Source organism: Watersipora subatra, chromosome 1 (assembly GCF_963576615.1).
Source record: "Watersipora subatra chromosome 1, tzWatSuba1.1, whole genome shotgun sequence".
Classification (NCBI taxonomy): Eukaryota; Metazoa; Bryozoa; class Gymnolaemata; order Cheilostomatida; family Watersiporidae; genus Watersipora; species Watersipora subatra.
The window spans coordinates 17,358,654-17,370,355 of NC_088708.1; the positions used below are offsets into that span (position 1 = coordinate 17,358,654).

General features: G+C 35.7%; 1 protein-coding gene across 1 annotated transcript; it reads left to right on the forward strand.

The window, feature by feature from the left end:
• The first annotated feature begins 1,833 nt into the window (after window positions 1-1,833).
• LOC137406215 (calpain-15-like) lies at window positions 1,834-11,135 on the forward strand. The gene is made up of 10 exons (XM_068092785.1): window positions 1,834-1,968; window positions 2,203-2,408; window positions 3,053-3,236; window positions 4,074-4,215; window positions 4,939-5,128; window positions 5,674-5,835; window positions 8,487-8,645; window positions 9,200-9,378; window positions 9,889-10,013; window positions 10,911-11,135. Exons 1-10 carry the CDS (start codon window positions 1,834-1,836, stop codon window positions 11,133-11,135), a joined length of 1,707 nt encoding a protein of 568 aa, XP_067948886.1.
• Window positions 11,136-11,702: the final 567 nt, after the last annotated feature.

The window sequence follows — 11,702 nt, forward strand, 5'->3', positions numbered from 1 at the left end:
GCGAGTGTGAGGCGATTCATCGCGAGGCGAGTGGGGGTGATTGCAAGGCGAGTGTGAGGCGATTGATTGCGAGGAGAGTGCAAGGCGATTGATTGCGAGGCTGGTGCGGGCCGATTGATTGCAAGGTGGTTGATTGCGAAGCGATTGATTGTGAGGCGAGTGCAAGAGCGCGATTGTCAACTGCGGGGCGGGTAAAGACTGGTCAGCCGAGGCGAGGGCTCAGCGGCAAAAGTACGCGATCGTCAACTGCAAATATAGACGGGTATGAACGGATGCATGAATCTAGACACATGAATTTAGAATATTTACTAGATTTTACACTCATCTAGCTGTGAAACACATTGCAGATTTTAATTGTTTTCTCCAACATTGACATGTATATGTGCATGCATACTCTGATCAGTACAACAGTTTCAGTAGACTGCGTATTTGGAGTTGTTTTACAGCACGAAAGACAACTCTCAATAAACCTTATGCTGCACGTGAATCTGTTCCTGTAGGCGGGTAACGCAGCTAGTATATATATACACTAGCTGTGCCACCCAGCGTTGCCTGTGTAATAGAAGAGTATTTGGACAGAAAATTGATTTGTATTTAACATATAACAACATTTGCCATTCTAACTTTCAAACTACATATCATGAGAGAAGTGTGTCGTGTAGTTGAAGTAAATTAAGAGAAAATAAAAACAACTGTAAAAGTTTTAAAACTTTGTCAAATAACTGTACCTTTCAAGCTAGTAGCCTGGCATATTGCCAATGGAAAATTCCACTAAGCTAGTTAATAAGGTTAGGCTTCCAATGACGGTAAGCCATTACTTTGAGTCCGCATTGTTGTCCAGCTCAGCTGTTCTAATAATAGCTACAGCCGGAAAACCTACACACATACGACAGACAGACTTTGAGAAATATATACAGTATATAGATATGTGTGTGTTACATATTACCAATTATATATATATATATTTATATATATATATATATATATATACAACAAATGAAGTGACATCTTACATGTACTGATATACCAATCCATACAAATTGATAGGTGCATGCCTTGTAAGAAACTGGTTTTAAAAGAGTACAAAATAATTTTATCTTATTTTTACAAGAGAAATAGTATATGTATATTCTTTGAGCAAATATCATCATTCCACACCATACATTAGAGTGAGCAAGTGTATATCATTTTTACTAGACAGATATATGTATATTACTCGAGTAAGTCTCATTATTCTACACTACACAATAAAGTGAGGGAATGTCTGAGGTAATATGTAAAATATTTAGAGTATCTTTGGAATTAGGTCTATGAAAATTCAGTTTTCTGGTGAATCATCAATATATCGGAGACTTTGGTATGTATGCAATACAAAAAACTCTCTTGCCCCCTCCCTCCAGCAGTAGGTATGCTTGATGACAAGCAGCATTCGGAGGGCGTAGTATTACAGTGTTCTGATATCTCCATCATGTGTGCTACCTGTCACTTTCACCTGTCAACACACCTGATCCAAACTGCTCCATCTATTTCTGATTGAGCGATGTAAAGTTCTCACACTCTGTATGCTAAAACCTGACTACTGCTCAGTTTTCCTTCCACACAGCTTGCTAATTATTTCCATGTAGAATTTGTCAGCCAGCCACACCTCTTTTAAGTGTAAATTGAATCATTGTTGATCAATTAGCTATTTTAACAAAGCCGAATTGTATTTTGGTATTCCTGCTTTTTTAATCTTTTTGCTTTCTTAATGCATTTTTGTTCTACTTTGCTTTGTACAGCTCTGGAAGTGCTTAGCGTCAGATTTTTAAAACAGTTGAATAACGATTGTAGGTAATGGCGGCAGAGTTAGAAGAGCAAGGGTTTGACCTTGGTCATAGTAATTGGTTTTCACTAACAAGAAAAGATCATGCCACTGCCGCTAAGCAACTAAAAGAAAAATTGGAGGTATTAATGACTGAGTGGAAAGCAGTAAGTATTTAATCATACAAAAGTTTTTATATTTTCATGTGACAACTATTATCAACACCTCTACACTTTCACATTGTATGAGTACAACAGAAATTATGAAGTTGTAGCTTTCCCCGTAGTCAGCAGCCTAATAAGTTGCGCTATTGCCAAGCCCTTTTTGGATAAAAATCCTTTGACAGAAGAATGTTTATTATTTCCACAGTTGTTTATTTGTTGAAATGTTTTTATTTGTAGAAAGATGCTCAATTCATAGATAAGAACTTTCCAGCTAATAAAACATCTTTATGTAAACCTTCAGACAATGTGGAATTTTCTGTCAGCAGCTGGCGACGCCCAAAGCACGTTGTAGTCAACAACGAAGATCCGGCACTTGAATGGAGTCTGTTTAATCATTCAAAAAACAAAGCTGACGTAGTGCAGGGGAAGCTAGAAAACTGCTGGTAGAGCTAACAGTGATTTGATTTTATCTCTATATTTTGTTTAGTATATTTAAACAAAATTTTAATAAATCTTTTTATATTGTTTGGTCATAATGTGAACTTCAGCTAAAAGGAAAGACAATGAAAAGATACTTGATAGAAACAGTGAAATATAATATCAATTACAATTTACAATAATACAATTTCCTTTTTAAAATTTTAATTGAAATAGTTCACAGTTTTCCAGTCTTGAAAATTAACAACCTCTAATCAATAATTATGAACTATAAGTAAAATATTTTGACAAAATTGTAGGCTTTTGGGGAAATTTTTTTATCAAAACATCTGTTTTCTACACATAATGTTTTGTTGGAATTTTTGTTTGTATGCGAAACATGTATTTTACACACATAGCTGCCATTTAGTGATTTTTATTGACTTGCTTGAGCTGATTATTAACGTCTGACCCTCTGATTTTGACGAGTTTTAGAGACTGTTCCTTCACAAGCCATGGTGAAGGCATGACTAGCATAATGGTAACATACAATAGCGCATTGGCTAGACAATCCATTGGCCTACTTTTAAAATCCTTGTTTGGTCATTGTAAGTTATCAGCGACAGCTCACAGTTTTCCAATTTTGCCTTTGTTTTGCTTGGCCTTTCAGGGCAATGACTGCAATGTCTCTCATAAGCACGCAACCAGATCTCCTAGATAAAATATTTGTCACCAAGGAATACAATCGATCCGGTGTTTATGGTATGCTCCTCTGCCTTTATGGACAATGGATTGAAGTGATTGTTGATGACCTCCTACCATGTGACTCAGCAGGTTGTCTTGTCTTTGGGCAGGTCGGCTCAAATTATATTAGTCAACTAGCATTTATGCCTTGAATTTTATATCACAATATTCTCTCAGGTAGTCATATATGTTAGATTTCACCTTAATACATTTTTCATGGTGGTTGTCATGTTAGGGTTCAACATACTGTGTGTTCCCTGGAGGTTGTATATTTCAGGGTTCACCTTATTGCATGCCCTCTACTGGTTGTATATTTTAGTGTTCACCTTATTGCATGCCCTCCACTGGTTGTATATTTTAGTGTTCACCTTATTGCATGCCCTCGACTGGTTGTATATTTTACGGTTCACCTTATTGCATGCCTTCTGTTGGTTGTATATTTTAGGGTTCACCTTATTGCATGCCCTCTACTGGTTGTATATTTTAGTGTTCACCTTATTGCATGCCCTCTACTGGTTGTATATTTTAGGGTTCACCTTATTGCATGCCCTCTACTGGTTGTATATTTTAGGGTTCACCTTATTGCATGCCCTCTACTGGTTGTATATTTTAGGGTTCACCTTATTGCATGCTCTGTGGTGTTGTATATTTTTGGGTTCACCTTATTGCATGTTCTGTGGTGTTGTATATTTTAGGGTTCACTTTATTGCATGCCCTCTACTGGTTGTATATTTTAGGGTTCACCTTATTGCATGCCCTCTGCTGGTTGTATATTTTAGGGTTCACCTTATTGCATGCCCTCTACTGGTTGTATATTTTAGGGTTCACCTTATTGAATGCTCTCTGGTCATTGTATGTTTTAAGGTTCACCTTGCTGCAGGTCCTCTGGTGTTAGTATATATTAGGTTTCACTTTACTGCATGCCCTCTGGTGGTTGTACATTTTAGGCCAAGCGTAAGCAACTCTGGGTGCCTCTGTTAGAGAAAGCCATAGCAAAGCTATACGGAAGTTATGCAGCTACAGCAAGTGGCTCTGTAGCCTCTGGCCTGCATCTTTTTACTGGGCAAGCGGTTGAAATGCTTATTACTGGTAAATATGCTAGACTGGAATGCTCTTACATGCTGAAAAAATTATTTATGAGAGCCACTGGAAACATGCACTGCTATAACTTGCTATAAATTTCATGATAAAATATTTGAACATTATAAAATACTTTATTTCAAATAATTTAATAACTATAAAAAATATAAATTCTTTTTTATTTCAACTGTTATTCTCTGAAATTCAACAGTACAGCAATTTTTATTATGTACTGTGTGTACTGCCAAATAAAGACAAAACTATTTCTATTCTTTTATAATTCAAAACAGTTTTGTATCCATTTTTACTTTTAATGAAAACTTTTAAGGATAAATGAATTAGATGTATTTTAAATTATTTGAAGATAGAAGGTTTTGAAATGACAAAAAATATTCATAACAAGAGATTTTTTAGGCTAATGATCTTCAGAGCTCGGAGTTCTCAACATCCACTAAAACTAGTACACAGTTGTTCAATTCATAATAGCACTGTTTTTAGTTAATAGAATATTAAAATATTGTTTTATATTTTAATTGATAAACTAAATGAAATTTAAATACTTAAAAAACATTTGCACTCTATAATTAAAACACTGTTTTTACAATTGCTCTTACACAATATCTATTGTTTCTTTTATACACTATTGTACTCTCATAGCCAATAGCACTTCAATGATAGACGCATACACTAAAACCATTTGTTGCTGTAAAGCCAGACTTCCACCAATTTCAGGCAAAGAGTGCGTTAGCCAGCCAACTTATCATCGTTTCCATACCAAGCTTCGTCAAGCAATCTCAGAGGGTATGCTCGTAATGTGTTGTGCTGATCAGAAGAACATCGATGCTGCTACTTATGCTAAGGTTAAACTCACCAAAGACCACATTTACTTGATGCTGAATGTTGAAACTATTCACCAGAACAAGTATGTACACACTTCACCTTCCGTAAAAGAGATTTCAAGTAATGGTTCACTTCTGCCAGTTTGTACAGATGTGGACTAGTGCTCCTTGAAATATTTTGAAGGGAACATTATAAATGCAGGGTGTCTGCAGATATTATTCAATTGTAATTAAAGGAAAAAAACTTTTCACAAGTGGGAGCATTCGAAGACCTGCGCCTGTGTGTTTTAAATACTTCACCTACTAGCAACCCTGCACTAAATGCCTCAATAGATAAATCAACATAAGACACAATGTTATCTCTTTCTTTTGTACTCCAACAGCTGTGGGTAACTTTACTGGTAGCTTAGTCTATGACTCTCACTTACCTGTATCTAAGAAAGACCGTGGTTTGAAAAGGATGAAGTCTTGTCCCTATGGTTAATAGCGCTTTTAATAAGGTAACACACTACATAACTGGTCTTTTTCACAATACTAAGGGATAGTCTCTCCTGATTATTAACTCCTTGAGCTAAGAGAAGTCGTACAGTAGTGATTCCACTAGTACTTCAACTCTTTTCCATTTTAGACTGTTCCGCCTAAAAGATTCTTGGGGCACTCCGAGTTGGTCTGGAAACTGGAGCCAAGGTTCTCAAAACTGGCGCGATGTTCCTAAGGAGCAAATGCCAATAGAAGGCATTGGCGGCAGTGAGGATGGAATATTTTGGATATCCTATGTAGACATTCTCGTGTACGTTAGTATTGATCATCGTGTTGTCTAAACTGTATCAGAAATTTTTTGTTGAGATTGTCGCTTTTAGCTTTCTGCTAATAGAAAGTTTATAAGTGTTGGTACAAAAGGCTTAACACAGGTTTTTTTTATTACTGTTAAGTTGTTGCTATTAAGATTTGGAGAAAGCACATCACACTAGCATCCGTTGTTTGTTTGTTGTCCGTCCGTTGCCCGTTTATTGTCCGTCCGTTGTCTGTCCGTTGTCTGTCTGATGTCTGTCCGTTGTCCGTCCGTTGTCTGTCTGATGTCCGTCCATTGTCCGTCCATTGTCCGTCTGTTGTCTATCTGATGTCCATTCCTTCAAGAGCTTATTTATCATTTTGTTCAACAGTTGTTACTTTAATTTATATCTTCGTCAATCTTCTTCTCTCCTTTTTATTTCTACTTCATATTCCAATTAAACTCGGAAAATGATTTATTGTGATACTCTCAATTATATTTGTTACAGATATTCAAATTGAATTATTTAAATAATTCAATATGAATTATTTTGAATTAGCAGGTTACTTACTGCAGTCTGCTACAATCCAGGCTGCAGTAAGTAGCCTGGATACCTGAACTTTTGTGTTTTACATACTTAACCTATTAGCAATAATGTTGAATTTAATTTCATTTCATCTTTTTAATTGACGGGAGCTTTTGCACAAGTCATTTCTCAGTAACTCTACGAACTTATTAGTTTGGCTATGCCTGTCATAAAAGCCCTCATAGTGCTGACACCGACATGGACCAACAGCATCTAATTCCCAGAACTCAAGTGTAAATATACACTAGTAATAACATGTTAGTGAGGGTATCACCTTAGCAAGCAAAAGATAGCTGTGAGCATATTTGCACAACTTTCACCAAAAACCTAATGTGAAACTAAGTCTTGCATACTAATTATTTCATATCTAAAGATGTATGGTAAATATTTGTCATATCCAAGAATATTAACTGTCACATGTTGTTTGTTAGGCCTTCCAAATGTTAATGGCTAGTGGTACGAAAGCAAACAATATAAATCTATAAAGAACGTACCTAGTAAAGCCATAGCTGATAAGGAATTCTCTGCTAAATAAGCTGCTAATTAGGTAAGAAATGCCTAGCAAAGAGCATCCTTGAACTTTCACACTAAGACAAACATGAAGATTGATTTGCAAATTCATTGTATAGCACCTGCTAGCCATGCAATCTGAACTAAGATTGATGAATCTGAAGAATATGGGAGAGGCAATAGTTATCTAAACAGGAAATAACATTAGAAAAGATAAGAGGCATGAGGCTATAGCTATAACTGCTATGCAGTGGTTCATGATATACCGCTGACATGTTACCTAACAGCTACCTAAATTTGATCGCAAAATATTCGCTGAAAATTTGGCGAACATCTTATAAGTTTCCCTTCTGCCCCAGCTCTGACTAAAAATGCTTTTAGCTGATTGCCCAGTAACTGAGTTAGCGAAGGAATCTGCCAGCACCTTCAAGGCGGTATTACAAGCTTAAAAATCTGGACAACTATGCATACTTTAGACAAACATCAGATCATCGGTGGTTGTCTGATCTCAAATGTATCTAAGAAGCATGCACATCTAGCGAATGTCAAAATTAACCTGTTTGCTTGACCAAGACTTTGTTATTCTTATCGGTGATTTTAGTAATGATTAGTATGTACACAGCAGATAACTTTGTCAATATGTCAAATAGTATGCTACTCTGCGATGTTTTAGTTTCAACCATTGTTTCTCAAATAGTGAGTGCGAGGTTTCGCCAAGGGGGAAGGTTGTGTTGGACCTTGGAAACCTGCTCTTTAAATTTTACTTTGTTTACTGTTGTGGAAAAATGAGCAAACGCCCCTTCACTGGCAGTTGCCTTCTAATCAGAATGCGCGCGGGGAGCATTTTCTCTGTGGTGTAGGAGTTTTGTTTGCACTGAGCATGAGCGCTGCGCGTAGCACAGAGCAGGAGTGTGAAGTACCCTGTGGTTTGACATGTTCAACCACAAAATCTTTCATAGTTTACTCAAGAATTTAATTTAATTTTTGAATTTCAGATGTACTTTTTAGATATACATGAGTTTAAATCTTTATTGTTACAATTAGTGAAGTTATTCTTTGTTGTAAGTTGGTCCATATTTTTTTCTTTTCTTTTCCGTTAAAAATAATAGTCTTATATAGATACACACTTATAACAATGTTATAAACAAATGATACTAGGTATATTCACATAGGAGGGTGGGGCGTACGATGATTTTTTCTTCTTAAAAGAAAAAAGTTAACTGGTTGCCCAAAAAGACACAATGACAAAGTCACTGTTGCTAATTATATGTTTCATGATCTATTATATAAATAATATACCCATTTATTATTTATATAATATACCCTGGCACCCTTTTTAGCAATAAACTTGCAATTTCCTCCTGCTCCACTGCAGTTGACACCATTACAAGGCTCATCTGGCTGAGCCTGCAATAATGCATAAAACTTAAAAGAATTTAAGAAGCTTATTAAGAAGATTATTAAATTTAGTTGCTAGTCTAAACAAAAAAGTTTATCTTCTGTATGACAGAAAATAATTGATAAGCATTAGTTGGAACTATTTGAAAGGTTTATGAGTCAGATTGTTTTCTAGACATTTCCGAGATGTTGGCATATGCTATGTCAGGTCAGACTGGTACGACTACCATCTGTCCAGCAAACTTCCTTGTATCCCTGATACATATTTTCAAGGCTTTAGAATAGATGTTGCAAAGGATACCTTTGTTGATATTCACATACAAGAAATCCTACAGTAAGTAGCCTGGATACCTGAACTTTGTGTTTTACATACTTCACCTATTAGCCTCAACAGATAAATCAACACAATCCACAGCGTTACATCTATTTGTTATACTTCAACAACTATGAATAACTTTGTTGGAGGCAGTAGCTTAGTCTATGATCTTCACGTACCTGCATACAACTACAGTAAAAACTAACTAATCACTATGGAATTTTGGAACTTTTTGCGCATATTATTTTGATACATGTTACGTTACAATAAAGTGTTTAGTGTTGATAATATCTCAATTAGTGTAAATTAAAGTAGATTTTTCTACAGTCATCTCTAAAGGTAGTTTAATCTAGAACCTAATAAAATGGGGCTTAAGTGAAAGTAACAGGAAACTCGTAACTCGTATGCTGAAATGAATTCATTTAATCAGTATTCGTGTATATCTTGTATTTTTGTATTTGTATATACAGCTCGCAGTTATAAATGAGATCAATTTAAAATGTAAAATTAGTTGCGCCTCAATATTCATTTTAATTTGTAGAAATTAACAGACCTTAGTGTTAATGTTCTAGGTCCCCTGAAGCTTTGATTAACAGCCAAACAGAGGCTCTTCTTGTTCTCTATGATGCACAATGGAAGTTGATTGGTTCTCACTTTGGTGAACTCAACAATCTTGTCCTGACTAAAAAATACTTGCGCTCCGGTCACTATTATGCCTTCTGTTTTTCACATACTAAATGGCAAAAGGGAGGTGAGCCCTAACATTGAATTCTTTGAGTCTTTGTCACGCGCTTGTACCTCATCTTGAGTGTCAAACGCTCAAAATCATATATATTGATCTGAGCATAACTTTATTTTACCAGCCAATGCCAATTGAAGCAAATCAGGTAGTGTGGAAAAATAATAATATTAGAAAGCATTAGTATTTAAAAAAGGAATTCTTGTAATACAAGAAGGTTGTTCAAGATATAGGAAAGATGTTTATGCCTGGTTTGTTCAGTGGTTTTTGTTTGTGAGGCGTAATTAGGAAGAGGATGGTTGGGTATTTGGAATAGTCTGTTGGAATACTTTAAAGAACACGATTCGGTAACAATGAAAATTTGCCGAAATCTCTAAATGTTGGTTATAATTATCCACATAAGTTAAACCGATGTGAGTATCGCATGCTGCCTGAGCTCCACAGTATCGTGCAACTGAAATATCTCAATGCATTGTAGTAGGTAAGTGTTTTGTTCATATACATGTAGTTATTTGGTTTTAGAGCCAGTGAACTACACTTTAATCTGTCATTCCAGTGAGGAGGTTCGCATGACTGTTTTTGATTATCCTGCAAACATGATGACTGATATCCTCTACAATTACATCGTTGCAGTTGGAGAGCGCGTGGTAAGATTAGCTGTGCACCTAACCTTAGTTCCAATAACATTTGAGGACCTTCTAAGAGAAGTGTGCTAGCAACAAATCTATGGTTATTAGATTATAAGAAGCTCTTAATTTTACCAAACATCTCTTTTTAATATGTTGTGTTTGGTATGGCTAGATTATTGGTTAATTTGGTTCTCTTTTTTTCTGTAGATTTTCATATCTGCAAACAGCTGAATTTTTGTTCTGTAAATCTAATATCTAAATTGGTACATTTTATTGATGTCATTTTTAATTAATACATGTATTATCTTTTGCATTTGTTTTATTTTTATTTTTGAAAAACTAGTTTGTTTACCATCAGGCCCTATTTTCCCCTTCCTACCTATTTTTTTAACTTGTAATTTTCAAATGTGCCCTTTCAATTTCAAATGTGCTGTTACCTCCTATTTTCAGTTTTTTCGATCGCGAAATCTATGCGTTATGATATATATGGAAATATACCTAGATTTTGGATAATCTCTAATGCATATTAGCGCAGTCTGTACATATGACCACTTCTAGTGGATAGATCTGTGTTTGAAGTTGCCTAGTTGGGAGGACTTGCTCCTGCGCCGCTATTATTAGCAACTTTGTATTGGCTATTAGGTCACCTTTGTTCAACCACATACATGTATATGTCTGGTGGAGGTTGCCAACCTCTGATACTTCTCGGTAGTAGGCACCATGGACATTGTTAGTGTGCTAGTCAGTTTCTCCACCATGATTATGTGGTTCCAGTGTCAATAATAATGAACAGTCAAGTATAGAGGTTTCCTTGTCTCTTATCTTCTTCAGTTTAATAAATACTAACATTTTCATGCGTCTGCTTTCATCAAGCTGTCATGTTGACCATCAATATTTATCTACAATATGTTACAGGAAGCCCACAAGCCACTTATCAGATACACGGTCGAGTCATCATTTTGGTGGGGAAGAATGCTTGCCGTTGCTAACTATAGCGATACTAATCACTATGCTGTAAAGTTGACCACAACAAGTGAGGAAAACATAACATGTTCAAGAGGAAAACAGACTGATGATTGTATCCCTCCTCGCCACAGGTTATTTCTAGCTAAAATATGTCGATTAGGAAAAGCTAAATAATCTTTTTTTTAAATCCAAAAGCTGATCAATATATTATGTGAGACATCAGCGTTCACTACACACTGATCCACTGTACTCCTACAATGACAACCTTAATTAAGTTAAATAATTTAAGTTAAATTAATTAAATGAAGAAAATTAAATTGTTATAAAACAGTCTGATGTCGTTTAATGTTAAAGCCTAATTCTCAAAAGCTTTACTACAGTAAGGGCTGTGTCTGTCCATCTGTCCCAAGCCACGTTTAGAGCGTTAGAAAAAAGATTGCTTACAATAAGATTCGAGCTCTTGACTTCTGGCTTCATAAATGTACACAATGCTACCAGCACCAATCAACTGCCTTATCTTATTTTGAAATAATTGGGCTGTTCGTAGTTAGTATCGATTAGTAGTTAGTTAGTCGATATCTCACAGTACACCGGGCTGCCAAGGTACTGGTCTTATATAGTTTGGGAAGCTTGTGCATAACCAAGAGTTGCTATTGGCAACAGTTGGTTCCCTGTTTAATTTTCATTATGCTCCAATAGGACAAGACTTGTTATACTATAGACACATGCATTTTCAAACCA

Excerpts from the sequence above, each read along its gene's own strand:
- LOC137406215 (XM_068092785.1), top strand. The coding sequence starts at position 1,834 with ATGGCGGCAGAGTTAGAAGAGCAAGGGTTTGACCTTGGTCATAGTAAT. Across the intron at positions 2,409-3,052 it reads GGGAAGCTAGAAAACTGCTG|GGCAATGACTGCAATGTCTC; the intron begins GTAGAGCTAACA and ends TTGGCCTTTCAG. Across the intron at positions 5,129-5,673 it reads GAAACTATTCACCAGAACAA|ACTGTTCCGCCTAAAAGATT; the intron begins GTATGTACACAC and ends TTTCCATTTTAG.